Genomic DNA, 16,656 nt, shown 5'->3' with positions numbered 1-16,656 from the left:
TTTTCATGTGCTTATATATCGTCTGTGTATCTTTAGTCATGAATTGTGTATTCAAATCTTTCCCCCACTTTAAAAATTGGGCTGTGTGTTTCTTTATCATTGAGTTTAAAAGTTCCTTGTAAAGCAAGGTAGAAGCCCTTTATCAGATACGTGCTTTGCGAATATTTTCTCCTGGTCTCAAGCTTGCCTTTCCATTTTTCTCAACAGTGTCATTCAGGAGCAAAAGATTTAATTTTATCAAGTTCTATATATCCTTTTTTTTTTTTTTTTCAGTGGATCATGGTTTTGGTACTATAGCTGAGAAATCTTTGCTAACTCTTGAGGTCACAAAGATTTTCACCTGTGTTTTCTTCTAGAAGTTTAATAGCTTTAGGTTTTAAAGTAGATCTGTGATGCGTTCTGGGTTAATTTTTGTATATGATGTAGGTGCATATCAGATTTTATTATTTTATCTTTTGCATATGGAGATCTAATTGCTCCAGAAAAATTTGTTGTGAAGATAATCCTTTCTCCACTGATTACCTTTGTACTTCTGTTAAATAAGTTGTGCAAATATGTGGGTCATTTTCTGCACTGTTTACTCTGTCCCAGTGATCTCTTTGTTGATCTTTACACCAGTGTTATCCGATCTTGATTATTAGGGTTTTATGGTAAGTCCTAAAGTCAAGTAGTGTAAGCCTTCCAACTTTCTTCTAAAAAATTTTTTTTAGCTATTCTAGGTCATTTGCATTTTCATATGAATTTTAGAATCTGTTTGTCAATTTCTCAAAATTCTGCTGGAATTTTAACCAGGACTGAGTTGAATCTATAGATAAATTTAGGGAGAGTGACTTTTTTTCTGGTAATAATGAGTCTTCTGACTCATGAACATAGTATATCTCTCCAGTTATTTATGTCTTCTTTATTTCCTCTTAACAACTTGTAGTTTTCACTGTAGAAATTTTAATATTTCTATGCTATTGAAATGCTATATATATATATAAAATGTTAAAACAACCTTGCATAACTGGGATAAATCCCAGTTGGTAAGATATGTATCTTTTTCATATGTTACTGGATTCAACTTGCTAAAATTTTGTTTAACATTTTACATTTGTGCTATGAGGGATATTAGACTGTAGTTTTCCTTTCTTTTAATATCTTTGTCTTATTTTGTTATCAGGATAATCCTGGCCTCATGAGTTGAAGAGTACTTTCTCCTTTTCAGTTTTTTTAGAAGAGTTTATGTTGAATTGGTATTGTTTCTCCCTCAAACATTTGGTAGAATTCACTAGTGAAGCCATCTGGGCCTTTAGTTTTCTTTCTGGGAAGATTTTTAACTACAAATTCAATTTATTTAATAGATATAGGGCTATGCAGATTATCTATTTCTTCTTAAATGAGCTTCAGTAGATTGTGTCTTTCAAGGAATTTTTCTCTTTCATCTGAATTGTCTAATTTAGTGTCATCCGTATTTCATAATACAGCTGACCCTTGAACAACATGGGTTTGCCCTGCGCTGGTCTGCTTGTGTGTGGATGTTTTTCAGTAGTAAATACTACAGTACTTGTGCCATCTCTTGTTGGTTGAATCTACAGATGCAGAACCGCAGGTATGGGGGATGTGATTTGGAGGGCTGACCACATGTTATAAGAGGATTTTTTACTGCGTGGAGGGTTGGCATCCCTGACCCCCATGTTATTCTCTTAATATTGCAGAATCTGTATAATCTTTACCTCTTTCATACAGGGTATCAGTGATGTGTGCCTTTCTTTTTTCGTGATCACTCTGCAGAGAGGTTTGTCAGTGCTATTGATCTCAAAGAAGTAGCCTTTGGTTTTGTTCATTTTCCCCTAATGTTTTTCTTTTTCTTATTTCCTTAGTTTCCACTTCTGTTATTTTCTTTCTTCTACTTACTGTGGGGTTAACTGACTCTGCATTTCTAGTTTCTTAACTTGGAAGTTGACTTGGAAGTTGAAGTCTCTGAGACCCTTATTCATTTCCCATATAGGTACTTAATTTCTCCCTAAGTACTGTTTTTTTTTTAGTGGCATCTCACAAATATTGGCATATTGTACTTTCATTTTCATCTAATTTTAAAGTACTTTTTAATTTACCTTTTGATTTCTTTTTTGATCGATGAGCTGTTTAGTTCCCAAATATTTGTGATTTTCCAGTTATTAATTTCTAATTGAATTAGTCAATGAACATTCTTTGTATGACTTTAATCTTATTAAATTTATTGAGACTTTTTTATAGCCTAGAATATGGTTGCCTTGGAAAATGTGCCATTGCTTTTGAGAAGAATGTGTACAATGTTGTTGTTGGGTGGGGCATTCTTCAAACATCAATTAGATCAAGAAATCTGTATCCTTACTGATATTTATCTTCCTGTTCTATCAACTATTTGGAGAGGGGTATTGAAATCACCAGCTATAATTGTGTATTTGTCTATTTATCCTGTATTTCATCAGTTTTTGTGTCATGGTTTATTTTTTTTTTAATATTTATTTATTTATTTATTTGGCTGTGTTGGGATCTTCGTCGCAGCATGCAGGATCCTTTGTTGCGGCGCCTGGGCTTCAGAGTTGCGGCGCACGGGCTTACTCGCCCCGCGGCATGTGGGATCTTAGTTCTTCGACCAGGCGTCAAACCTGCGTCCCTTTCACTGGAAGGCGGATTCTTAACCACGGGACCACCAGGGAAGTCCCTGTGTTATGTGTTTTGAAACTCTGTTATAATGTGCATACAGATTTAGAATTGTTATGTCTTCTCAATTAATTGATGCTTTTATGACTATGAAATAATAATGATATTATCATCTGGAATCTACTTCATCTGAAAGCTTCCTTTTGATTAATGTAGTGTGGTATGTCTTTTACATCTTTTTACTTTTAAGTTATTTATGTCTTTTATTTCAAGTACATTTTGTACATGCAACATATAATTGGTTCTTGTTTTATCTGACCTGACAAGTTTTGCATTTTCATTGGGTTATTTAAACTATGCAGTATAGGGCTTCCCTGGTGGCGCAGTGGTTGAGAATCTGCCTGCCAAGGCACGGGACACAGGTTTGAGCCCTGGTCCAGGAAGATCCCACATGCCACAGAGCAGCTAAGCCCGTGAGCCACAACTACTGAGCCAGCACTCTAGAGCCATCGAGGCATAACTACTGAGGCCTGCATGCCTAGAGCCCGTGCTCTGCAACAAGAGAAGGCACTGCAATGAGAAGCCTGTGCACCACAACGAAGAGTAACCCCTGCTCGCCACAACTAGAGAGAAGCCCACATGCAGCAGTGAAGACCCAATGCAGCCAAAAATAGAAATAAATCAATAAATAAATTTATAACAAAAACAAAAACAAACAAAACTATGCAGTATAAACTAAATAGTATAAACTGTTTTATGTGATTAACGCTCTTCTCTACTAATTCTACCTGAATTCTGTCAGTTCTGGGTAAGTTTTGATTAATTTTTTTCCTAGTTATGAGTCACATTTTCCTGCTTTTTGCATGCCTGGCAATTTTTGATTGAATGCCACATATTATGAATTTAGCCTTGTTTTGTGATTGTTATGTTGTTTTCCTACGTTATCAAAAACATTGCTTGAAATAGTTTGATCCTTTAGGGTCTTGCTTTTAAGATTTGTTAGGCGGGGCTGGAGCAGTGCTCAGAGAAGTTGTAAATATTCCCCGTTACTGAGTCAAGACCTTTTTGGCATCTTCTCCTTAATGTCTAACAAATCGTGGATTGCTCTAGTCTGGGTAACAGGAACAAAGTTTGTTCCTGGCCCTGCGTGATCACTGGCCCCTTATCTTTAATTTTGGGTGGTTCTTTACCTGGGCTCAGGGAGCTCCTTCTCACGCATGGAGCATTCATCCTCAGCAGACAGCAGATGCCTCCCTGGGCAGCTACTCTGTCCCGTGAACCCCTGCTGTCTTTCAGACTCTAAACGCCCTCCCCTTAACTCAGGACGCCTACAAGACTCCAGCTCTGCCTTCTGAGTCACGGGGCGGGGTGGGGGGGGAAGGCCTCACCTTGTTTATTTTCTGCCGTTTGTTCATGGGTCTCTGTCTTACACTCCTTGACGGCCAGTGGCACTTCATCTTGGCCAGAAGCGGAAGTCAAATCAGAAGGACTTCTAATCCTCTCTTGTTATATTTTCAACCATGTTAACTGAAACACTGTAGCATTTCTCACTTTACTAGACTTGACTTTTATACCCAACTCGAAATCAATATATGAAATGTCTTCCTATTTAGTTTTCTCTGAGGAATCTCCTTGTTATGAAGAAAACATGGATTGGGAAATCATTGGTGATAATTATTTCACATTTTTGAATAACTTGATCAAGACTCCAATAGCTTCCATATCCAGGTGAGTTTTCAGAATTCAACTTCTAGGTCTTGACTTAACTATTATCTGAAGATAAACAAAACCTAATTATTGGAAGCACTTACTTTAAAATGTGAGATCCTGATTTAGCTATCAATAAAGCACTTCATATGTGTTTGGTTCTCAATAAATATTTGTGTCATAGAATGTATGACTCATGTTTCCATGGATTTTGAAAGGAAACAGATTATGGTAATAAGATTTCCCTTTGAGAGCATAATTTATTATAAAATACTCCCAAAATAAAATCCTTCTTTGAAAAATAGTCTTATCTAGTTGCTTAGAGTTTAGACTAGGGATCGATGATTTAAGAGCCTGGTAGTTCTGGAGGCTTTTGAGAGAGAATTGATCTTTGGAGCTAAATCTGCCAGATTATATACTGCTTGGCTATTTCAGCACATGTGTTGAAATGGACATTTTATGTATAATTATGGATATTGTGTATAGTTTAAGAGCACACTTTATTGTCTGTGGGGTGTGTTGGGATGTGATGGGACAGAAGCTTTGCCTTAGAGCAGTAGTTCTCAAACTTGGGAATGGATCAAATTTATCTGTGAAATTTGCTAAAAATACAAAGCTTGAACTTCACCCCAGACATGCTAAATCTTGCTTGTGTGCAGTACCCAGGTTTCTGTATATACGAAAAATTCTACAGGTGGTTTTGGTGCAAGCCAAAGTTTAAGCAGCACCCCAAAACATCTGTCTAGACCCAGGATTCGTCACTCCTGGGGAGACTTTAAGCTCAGCTATTAATGGGTACAGGAGGAAGAGAAGGTGATGGACCCTCTGGAGAATCAGTCCCTTGATCCTGTTGGATTTATAATACCTCACTTTCCTGAAAGTCTCAGCTATTTAATAGCACAGAAAGATGGCAATGAAACTAGTCTGTATATGCTCCAAGGACATGTTTAATTTTATATTTGTAGACTCATAGCAGCTGGCACAGTATCTTTCATGATAGGGGCCAGGTAACTAGATGTTGACTTAATGAATGAATGAATAAGAATGGACAATAAGTACAGAGTTAATATTAAGAAAGCTGAGCTTGAAATGAGAAAACCCGGCCTATATTCCAGTTCCTGCCATACGATAGCAGTTTGAATTTGCTACTTATAAAAAATCCCGAAATGTTTCTTTTCACATGGAATAGAAATGATGATGTGTACCTCAAAGGGCTGTTATAGGCATGAACTAAGAGTATAGTGGTGAACGTGCTTTAAAAATTGTAAAGTGATATAAACGTGTGTGGCGATATCACTACCAGCAGTACTAGCTCTGCTTCGGCCCTTACTCATCCTACTATCACTACCCCATGACCTCTCAGATCCTAAGGAAAAACAGGATCATTTGCATTCTGCCCTACCAATACACGATTACTCACATTGTAGTTGTGCATGTATTTCTACGCAGGGCTGGATTTGAGTAAGGTTCATATTGAAGGCTTCAGAGTGTAGCTTTCTCTTTCCTGATCGAATTTTTTCCCAGGAAATGTTTTCGATGTTCCATGGTTCAGATTAGCTGCTGTCTCTTCTACAAATGACAATAAAATAAATTAAGCCTGTATTTTTCCTGCTTTCGGATCTCAGCTGTGAGAGAGGAAAACAATTCCTTGCACTTGACCCATCCTCTGTATATTCTATGCCAGACTGTGTTACACAACAGAATTACAGAGTTAAGGAAGTTTAGAAAGTAATTCACCTTTTAGGGCATTAAGAGACAATACAGGTCAAAATCCTGTATCCACAATTCTGAAATCTGAAAAAGTCTGAAAATCAAAGCTTTTCTCAAGATCGGCATCGCAACTCATTCTGCAGACGTAAGTGTTAAGGGCTCTGTTGCCCCTCACACTGAACCTGTTCGGAGGTGTCCCTGCAGAAGTGTTAGTGAGTTGATACAGGGCTGCCCCGGTGCCCCTGGTGGAGGGGCCATGAATGTATGTGTGATAAGTGTACAGGCTCCCTTTCTAAAGTCTGAAACACACAGGGCCCCAAGGATTTCAGAAGTGGACTTGTAGCTCCTGAGTCAGTCAGTTCTTCAAATGAGGGCTCCTATTATAAGTGTGGGTTTGTCTTAATTGCCGAGCTGCTCCTTTGAGAACGCTTTGTATTTAAAAAATAAACCCCCGGAGGGGAGGTACGCCATCTAAAATGATGAGTTTCTGATAGTGGCAAGTACAGCATTGTTTAAAGAGCACTGCAGTTGCTTTCTAGAATGAGAAGTCCTAACACTTGTCCTTAGATCATACAGGGGCAGTTTCAAACCGTCCTGCAATTTGGACAAGCTCTGTCACCAAGACATTCTGAGATGTAATAAGGAATTGAATCCTAAGATGCCTCTGGCATAAACAGCAAACTTATCTTTAATGATCATGCATATAAACTCACTGAGTAAAGTAACCTAAAATGCATTGTTTTTGGTGCAAGAAGCAGATTTTAAGCTAAATATGCAACTGCATTGTAGATTTCTAAAACATTTTCAAATGTTCACATGAATCCCTGTTGGGAAAATATATTGCCTAGTAAATATTTCATTTATGTTTTACTATAAACAAATCTGAGCATTATCTAAAAATTTGATAAGTTGAATTTGTCTTGAATTTATTTAATTTTTCTGATACTGCATCAGTTCTGTTAATATTGTAGGGTCTTAAATTTCACAAAGGCACTTCTAATGATGGAAAAGAAGTTGCAGACCCTTGAGGATGAGCAAATGAACTTCTTTTTATCTCTTACGTGATTTTTGGAGAAATTATTATTGCCCAATCCTTTCGGCTGATCCAGTATTCCCAAATTCCATAACCTCTCATCTCTCCCTGAGACGATTCTAAATATGTCATTTGTGGATAAATCATTTAGCGAGTTTAGAGAGAGACACACCTGGTATCGATACTCAGAAACTTCTGGAATTTGGCAAAGAAATGATTGAAAAGGTACAAGCTCTTGAAAGTCTCTGGATAAGGAAGGAGTCAAGAAATATCTTGAGATTTATGGAATTAATACTTTTTGGAATGAATCCCAAGATCCTGGCATTGTGGATTCATGGCGCTTCAAAAGGAGAAAGAGCTAAACTAGGAATCTTGTCTACACTTGTAAGATTTTCTGATCCATAAAATGAGAGGATTCATAGTAAAAGCTTTAACTTTTCCCAGTTGTTCCATTCAGATTGGCCTCAGTCGCCAGCCAGGAAAATGGATTTTGTTCATTTAAGTGAAGTGATAATAAATAGTCTCTATGAATTAGGATTTCTGAGGCAGGAACAAGTCTCAGAAGCTGTGGGCACAGTCGATGCTATGAGGAATGCATCCGACCTTTTCTCAGCCTTTTCTGAACCTCAAAAACAAGACATTGATAAAATTTTGACTCATGTCTATCTAAATGTCTTCCAGGACAAAGATTCAGCTTTACTTCTCCAGATTTACTCTTCACTTTACCAATATATTTATAAATTCTTGAGCATTCAGAGGAGAGGGTCTTTGCTGTCTTTCCTTACACAAATCTCAAAACACATTTTGGATGTCATAAAGCAATTTAATTTCGAAAACATCAGTGAAGCATTTGCATTTTTTTCTTTTTCTTTCTTTCTTTTCTTTTTTTTTTAAGAAGGAAACGGGAGAAGGAGATAGGGAACTTGTTATTAAGCAGCTAATCTCAATCTTGCCTGATATTGGAACGGATTTCAGGTGTTGAATATATGTATGTGGGTGCTTGAGTTCTTTTTTTAAAAAATTAGTTATTAATTTTGGGCTGTGTTTGGGTCTTCGTTTCTGTGCGAGGGCTTTCTCCAGTTGCGGCAAGTGGGGGCCACTCTTCATCGCGGTGCGCGGGCCTCTCACTGTTGTGGCCTCTCGTTGCGGAGCACAGGCTCCAGATGCGCAGGCTCAGTAGTTGTGGCTCACGGGCCCAGTTGCTCCGCGGCATGTGGGATCCTCCCAGACCAGGGCTCGAACCTGTGTCCCCTGCATTGGCAGGCAGACTCTCAACCACTGCGCCACCAGGGAAGCCCCAGCATTTGCATTTTTATATGAGACAACAGGGTTTCTTAGGGGAATTTCTGAAGTATCTTACTGTCAACAGTTGCTTTCAATTTTTAACTTTTTGGAGCTTCAAGTCCAATCCCTGTTGTCTACAGAGGGCCCCACAGAGGAAGTGATCCATGCTACTTTGACAGGTCTCAAGGATGACGGTTTTCGTAATTATTTCAGTATGTGAGCCAACTCGTCAATGGCTCAGCAGAAGCCCTGCTGGGTAGTGAATGCTTTGTTCTGGATAATAAAAGCGTTTCTTCCGTGAATTATTCAATAGATGAGGGGTCTTCATCTATTCTCCCGTGGGCACAAATCCTTTCAAACCTCTCAGCAAACGGCAGTGAGTTCCGTGAGTTTACAGCCGTTCACTGTACCATTTCATGGCTGCAAATGTGGGCCAAAATCTGTGGACGCCTGGCTCAAATATTTCAGCTGGACACGAATATTTTCACTCCTCTTTGTGTTGGTCTCACTCAGATTTTGGCTGCACTGGAAAGTGATATGAAAATTCCCAAAAGCTGCCAGGGAATATTTCCAGATGTGGAAAACAAAATGAGCTCTACTTTGAAGCTTGTTACTTGGATGTTGAATATAATGATGGGACCTTATTGTTCATTGAATATGTCAAAAATAAATTGTGTGAACGTTTACTTAAAAAATGTGACTGACTTTCTAAACGTTATACTTAATGCAGTCTTTGAAAAAGAAAAGGTACCAAAATCTTAGATTTTATTAACTCTTTTAAATAATTCCACAAACCAAGTAAGGATGCTTATCAACAACTTAACAAGGGACTTTGATTTTGCTCCTCAATCAACTGGAAACATTTTACTGAATTAATTCTAAAACCCATAGAAATGTCAGATGAAATGCCTCGTCAGTTTCAAAGTATTTGGCTGCATTTAGTAGCTCTGGGGAAGGAAATTCAAAAACTTGTGAAAGATATTTCCCCTAACATCCTGGAAAAGAACACCTCTTATAAAACTGAAAAAAATTTAAACATATTTGCTACCAGTCCAAAGAAAAATAGTATACACAGCTTAGGCTGTTCATTTTATCAGTTAGCTAGTTACCTTGCCTTCAGTTTATCTCATGATCTCCAAAATTCACCCCAGATAAGTTCTCATGGATTAATGAAAGCTGTGGGTCTCAGTATTGAATTCATGAGGGAGGCGTTCAATTCCCTGATGCCCTCAGTTTATCACGATATTCCACAAGAGTCAGGTAATATTCAAGTTTTAAAGAAGGTAACTTTTCTCCTGTGCACGGTCGAGAAAACAGACATACACCTGCTAGTAGACCAGCTGAAACAGATAAGTGAAAGCCTGATGCATCTTTTCTTTTTTTTTTTAACAAAACATCTTTATTGTAGTATAATTGCTTTACAATGGTGTGTTAGTTTCTGCTTTATAAAAAAGTCAATCAGTTATACATTTACATATGTACCCATATCTCTTCCCTCTTGCATCTCCCTTCCTCCCACCCTCCCTATCCCACCCCTCTAGGTGGTCACAAAGTACCGAGCTGATCTCCCTGTGCTATGCAGCTGCTTCCCACTAGCTATCTATTTTACATTTGGTAGTGTATATATGTCCATGACACTCTCTCACTTTGTCCCAGCTTCCCCTTCCCCTTCCCCGTATCCTCCAGTCCATTCTCTAGTAGGTCTGCATCTTTATTCCCATCTTGCCCCTAGGTTCTTCATGACCATTTATTTTTTTTTTAGATTCCATATATATGTGTTAGCATACAGTATTTGTTTTTCTCTTTCTGACTTACTTCACTCAGTATGACAGTCTCTAGGTCCATCCACCTCACTAAAAATAACTCAGTTTCGTTCCTTTTTATGGCTGAGTAATATTCCATTGTATATATGTGCCACAGCCTCTTTATCCATTTATCTGTTGATGGACACTTAGGTTGCTTCCATGTCCTGGCTATTGTAAGTAGAGCTGCAATGAACATTTTGGTACATGACTCTTTTTGAACTATGGTTTTCTCAGGGTATATGCCCAGTAGTGGGATTGCTGGGTCTTATGGTGGTTCTATCTTTAGATTTTTAAGGAACCTCCATACTGTTCTCCATAGTGGCTGTATCAATTTACATTCCCACCAACAGTGCAAGAGGTTCCCTTTTCTCCACACCCTTTCCAGCATGTATTGTTTGTAGACTTTTTGATGATGGCCATTCTGACTGGTGTGAGATTTCTTTAAGAATGTCAGTAGGTTAGGTACTCGCAGTTTGGGGGTCAGCTTCTTTGCTGACTTGAGGGAAAAACTTGTCGACAGCTCATGTTCTTGGAATGTTAACCACCTGCTGAGGTTCTCACGCCTGCTTCCTAAAGAGGACGCCGATGCCTCCGTCGACGTGTACTATGTGCTCCCTCGTGCCATGAGGCTCCTGCGGGGTGTGGGTGACAAAAACATCATGGAGGCCCTCAAGGACGTCTGTAACTTCACGCTCCTGCATGGCATAAGCCTTTCAGATGTCACCAAGGAAGACTTTGCTATTGTGATTAAAACTCTTTTGGACACAATTGAATTAATATCAGATCAACCAGGCATCCTTTCAGAGGCTTTAACTTGTCTTCCTGTGTTTTGGTGCTGGAATCACACAACTTCTGGATTTCAGCAGAATCTAAGGTCAGGAGCCTGTGATGCCCACAAGCTCACGTCTCCTTCCTTTTACAGCAAAGTGGCCAGTATCCTTGACCACCTCCACCTGTCTTCCCCAGGTGAAGACTCACAATGTTGGAATGAAAGCTCACAGGTGGAAATAACTAGGAAAGTAGCCTGTGTAATTCATGAATTAATGGATTGGAATTCCATTCTTCTAGAGTTGTCCAAAGTCTTCCATGTTAAAACTTTGCTTGTGAAAACTGTGCAAGAATTTTGTCATAAGGTGTTACCATTTGTCCCATTTTCTGGAAAATAAACAATAGCAGCATCTCTGAACTTTGTCCCAGCTGTTCCATAAAGCAGATTGCTTTGCAAATCATAGAAAAATTTTTAAAAAAGGCAACTTTACAAAAGCCACATCAGATGAAAACCTCCTTGATAAACTAGCTAGTTTAAACAAGATCCTTAACGTTGATGAAGGAACAGAATCATCTGTTAGAAATATTTCCTTACATTTGGAAAGGATAATAAACTTGTTTTCTAGGGATGAAAGCCTAGAAAATAGTGCTAATTCTGTAGTCTCTCCATTCATGACATTTCTGAATGAAATGGTGGTAGTTTAGAAGCACTATCACGTTTTATTAAAAAAAGTGAAACAACTTACAACTTTGAATAACTATGGCTTGAGTTTGAACAAATCATGAAAGATCTAACCCATAACTTTAGTATCAGATCCCTGTTTTCTGAAATTAACAAAGAAATACAAATTACTAATTCAGTGGCCCTTCAAAACCTAACTTTGCCACTTGCCCATTTTTTCGAAAGCCTGGATTCATCATCCTTGAAGACATTAGAAATCGTTGAAAAGTTTTTATTGGTCATAAAAAACTGGTTTCATAAATATGCAAATGAAGATTACTCCAAAATGATACAAACATTATTTCTTCTTACAGCTAACAAGAGTTCAACTGATGATATAGCTTTGTTGACTAAAGATATTGCTTCCATTCTGGGTAATCTCTAAAATGTTTCTAGAGAAGATAATTTTGATGTTGCCCTACTTCTTCGTCTGCTAAACCAAGAACAGCTAATTAATTTCTCAGTTGTTCAGCTGCTTTTTGAAAGCTTCCTAATTAATTCAATCAATAACTTAGCTGAGAGTGCTCAAGAAGCAGCCTTGAATTTAAGTGATACCAACCTTCAAATAATGAATTTCATTAACCTCGCCTTGAACCATACACAGTCAGAAAATGGTGAGATAATCATTCTCCCTCCAAGAAGCATAGTGGATTTCTTGGAACAGCTTTTAAAAACATTCTTCCCCTTTTTACTAAAGGAAAATTCTGGGAACAAAATATCTCTTCTGCTGAAGGACTTCCACAAAGATGTCATTGCAGAGATGAGGTGAGTTTACTTTTGCTTCGTATAGTGCTTGTAGTTACACGTTACAATCCAGTTTATTTCCTGGAGTTTATAAGCACTTGTACAGCACTTGTACCAACACCTTTGAATGATCTTTGAAGTGAATTTTTTCTTAATGAACGCTTTTTAAAAATCAAGGTAAAATAACTTTGACGATTGTCATCTAACTAGTAAATATATGTATATAAGCCTAGCCCCTGGCAATTAATCACTTATTATGCTTTATTACAGTTTTGGAGTATGAAAATAATTATAAAATTCTATTATATGAAACTGAAAAATTGTTATTATATATGTATATGGATATATGTGATGGTCATATTTTGAATTAATGCATTAACTGTCTAATCACAAATGAAGGGCTTAAGTATTTTCATTCCAATAAATCTACTGATGTTTATATTTGGAATTGCTAAAACTCCAAAATTTTAAAACTCAAGAGTCACATTATGTTTTTTCATATATTATTTTTTCATCCCTTTTGAAGCTTGCCAGTGAAAAGGCTGGAGGGAGATTCTACCTTATTCTGTGATGTCTGTATCAGTGAGGTCTCAACCTCAGAAGCAGAACCAGAGCAAAGACTTCATACAGGGATTGAATTGGCTTCCGCAGTTTTCTGGCTGGCTGAGGGAGTCCAAAGTCAGCAGGGCAGGCTGTTAGGAAACAAGCTGGAATCCCACAGGCAGGAGCTGCAGGTTCCCATCTACAGGGGGCCATTGGGGGGTGGGGTCTGGGCGAAGGGGAAGGAGGTATCCAGCTGTGCATGAGGGTGGGCTCGCTGGGTCTGGGAGGTCCTAACCCTCTCGAAGACCTTGCGACTGGTGAGGCCAGGCTTCCCTGGGGGCAACATCCCTTCTCCCTGACTTAAAGCTGGCTGTCTGGGGTCTTCAGTCACATCTGATGAATCCCCTCCAGCAGCACCTAGGTTAGTGTTTATGATGCTACAAAGTGGCTGTCATGCACTCTCATGAGCGAATCACCTGTGAAGCCCACCAGACCAGAAATACACAAGAAAGGGGCTCTGGGGCTTGAATCTGGGGCTCGGCCCAATCGAGTTGACAAGTCACAGAGCCCCTGCCACGCTGAGTGGCTCGCTAGGTCTTGGAACATTCAGAAGGACGTTACCTCTTACACTGAGAATCATTGTACGGTCATTTCATGTTCCTTTCCTTTTTAAAAGCAAAGTGCATGGCTTTTTAAGTTGTTAGGTTTGAGGCATTGCAATAGATTTATACATGAAATCCATCCAATCTTTTCATTATTTGGCAACAAAACATTAATTTTCATCTGGGATGTATTTTAGCATTTCAGTATTTCAGTCAGTATTATTCTCCCATAACGCTACCGTAGAGCAAAAAAAATCACTACAGTTCACCCTTGAACAACCGCATGGGCCCAGTTATAAGTGGCTTTTTCAATATATAGGTACTACAGTACAACTCGATACACAGTTGGGTGAATCCGTGGATGTGGAACCACAGACACAGGCTGGCTGCAAAGGAAAGTCAGTTCCCATAACCTTCGGGTTGTTCAAGGGTCAACTGTGTATGTTTTCAATTTTTCATTACTAACCGTGAAATTTAAAAAATATATATTTACAGTTTTGTCCCAAAGGGTAAAATTCTAGAAAATTTGAAACTGGATCATTTTCTTATCTCCATGAAAGAGGACAGATTGGTGAACATTTTTGCATCTTTAAAGGAAGCTGTGTACCACCTAATTAAAAGCTCATTTATGTTAGACGGTGGAGAATTTTATTTTGATAATCCTCGAGGACTGCACTTAATGGGAGATTTATTCCACACTCTTCTAAGGGAAACCTCAATGAAAAATGAGACTGAAAATAATCTGGAGTTTATTACAGTGGTGAATCAGTTGCTTTCCCATATGAACAGTTCTGAGGACCTTTTCAAACTCAATCAAGATCTCAGGTCTGCTCTTCACCTCATGAGAGAAATGTCAATAGAGATAGCATGTCTCATGGACACTCTTTTAAAATCTCCTATTAAGGACTTACGTGCCCTGTACCCTGCCCTCCAAGAAGTTATACTCACTAATCTAACCGATTTGCTTTCCTTTACAAATAGTCCATCCCCCCTAAGAAACAGAGCAACGTTAGAAATTACCAAGCGCTTACTTGGTGTTATCTCAAGGGCAAGAGTGGGTGGAGAGTCATGCCCTGGACCCCCTCTCAGAAATGTCTAGAGCTCTGACCATGCTGGTGGACGATGGAGCCGAAATGAGAGGTCTCGCCACCTCCGTCACCTCCACCGTGGACCTTCTTAAGCTGGCCAAGAAAACTTCAAGAGAGGTGGCTTCCATGTTTGAAATGCCTTTCGTCTTCACAGCCAATGACACCATGAAATTCTTGGACACCCTTTATTCCATTTTGCAACAAAGTGTTTGAGATGTTGCCAATGAAATTATTACTCTGAAAAAAGCAGATCGTTTAATATTTGAAAATATAGATGACTTGTTGATGCCATTTCTTGACTTGGCCTTTGGGATGACTGGAGTCAAACCTGCTGTTTCCCAAGACTCTGATATTTTCAATGTGTCATCTAGCATATTTACATATGTGATCCAGTCCAAAGATATTTATGATATTAGGGAAGAAATAGCTGAATGTTAAACTTCTGTGAAAATCAATTTGGGAGACATGGAACGTCTCGTGGCAGCATTTAATAATGGGACCCAAATATTTTCTGTGGATTCTGTCAACTTATGGGAAGAAATCCTGGATTGCTTAGTTCCTATAAATAACATCATCAATCACAAAGACTTTTTATTTCTAATCCAATTTCCACTCATAATTTGCCTCAAGATACGAAAGGGGAAAGAACTCGTGAAGTGATCCTGTTTTTGTATGGAATACCATCACGAAACAGCATGGAACTAGGGACTTACTTGAGAAAGGTGATCAACCTCACCTCAGAAGCGCTTTGGCATAAGTTAGGGAAGGACAACAAGGATGTTCTTAGTCTGTTGCTGACATTGGCTCCACACCCAAATGACCTTTTGAAAACTGTAACAGCAGTTGGAAAGGCCTCCAGTGGGTTGAAAAGTGACAACAGAGGTGATTTGAGTAAAGCTTTGCTTTTCAGCACTTCCTTGATTCAGGATGTGACTCACCAACAACTCAGAGAAGCAGTCCAGAGCGTGGTAAGTAGACTAGCTCTCGTGAGTCAAGAGCTTCTCCTCAACAGCTTTCAGAAGACACACTCCTTGAGCACTTTGTTTCAGCACATTTTTGAAATTTTTATTAATGCAACCCCTGGAGAGAATAGCAGATCAAGAAAAGATGAGAAGACCAAGGAACAGCTGGTTGACTTTCCTGACATCCTCAAACCATGATCACATTTTGAGAAATACCGGAAGGGATTGATTGCATTGGCTGGATACTGGCAAAAGGTCTCACTGATCCATCCAAGGTAATAAAACAGTGAATTTGATTCATTTTCCCCTGCAGTAACTATAAAACAGAATCAGGCAGGAATTGCACTGAATCAGGGTAAGCAGTCCTCCTTGACCTCAACCTTCCTTACACTCTGAAGCTGGCTTTCCCAGGGCATGGCTCATGCCCAGTCTCTTGTCGCTATTTGCCTCGTTATTTGGCATTCAAATACAATTTGAATTTATCCTAAATTTCTCCAAAGTAAATTATTTTTTCAAAAGTAAAAACATCTTATTCTATTCACGGGCCCCAAGACTAGGTATGTAACCAGTTTTTCTGTTTCCCTGCTCTGGCAGCCGAGGGTCCTGCTATTTGATATGCAGATAAAAATCTGAGGCCATTCACATCACACAGAAAACTGTGCTTTCAAGGGTAACTGCCCCCTGGACAGGGCCGGGCTTCTTCCCTCCTTAGATTCAACCCAACTCTGTGGTTGATCTATGTCCAAGCACTGGCCGCCCACCCCGAATAGTAGGTCAGGGAAACCCTGCTCTTGGAAGGCCCAGCACTGTTGGCTGTCATGCTCCGGGGGTCATCTGCTGCCTTAGGATGAGGGCATGTGCAGCTGTGTCCCAGCCCATCCTCTCTGTGTGACAGTACGGTTCCGGTGGTCTGTGGTCTCTGAGTCCCACAGGGAGATTGAAAGTGAACCCTCTCTCATCTGCCAGGTAGCCTGACTTATTCTCGGTTAGTCCTGTTGCACACGGCTGCCACCTTTAATCCCTTTTTTTTTTTTTTTTTTTTCTTTGTTGTGGGCCTTCCC

General features: G+C 39.1%; 1 protein-coding gene across 1 annotated transcript in view; it reads left to right on the top strand.

Annotated features, from left to right (window-relative positions):
• The first annotated feature begins 8,899 nt into the window (after window positions 1-8,899).
• ABCA13 (ATP binding cassette subfamily A member 13) overlaps window positions 8,900-16,656 on the top strand; it is a 259,148-nt gene continuing 251,391 nt past the window's right edge. The window contains 9 exon segments of the mRNA XM_007472367.1: window positions 8,900-9,209; window positions 9,212-9,729; window positions 10,602-11,327; window positions 11,330-11,404; window positions 11,407-11,620; window positions 11,623-12,421; window positions 14,041-14,602; window positions 14,604-15,228; window positions 15,231-15,870. Of these exon segments, the coding sequence (XP_007472429.1) occupies window positions 8,900-9,209; window positions 9,212-9,729; window positions 10,602-11,327; window positions 11,330-11,404; window positions 11,407-11,620; window positions 11,623-12,421; window positions 14,041-14,602; window positions 14,604-15,228; window positions 15,231-15,870 (4,469 nt within the window).

The sequence above is a fragment of the Lipotes vexillifer genome, unplaced genomic scaffold (genome assembly GCF_000442215.2).
Source record: "Lipotes vexillifer unplaced genomic scaffold, Lipotes_vexillifer_v1.1 scaffold1344, whole genome shotgun sequence".
Lineage (NCBI taxonomy): Eukaryota > Metazoa > Chordata > Mammalia > Artiodactyla > Lipotidae > Lipotes > Lipotes vexillifer.
The sequence above is the reverse complement of the archived record's forward strand: the minus strand, read 5'-3'. Positions and strand labels throughout refer to the sequence as shown.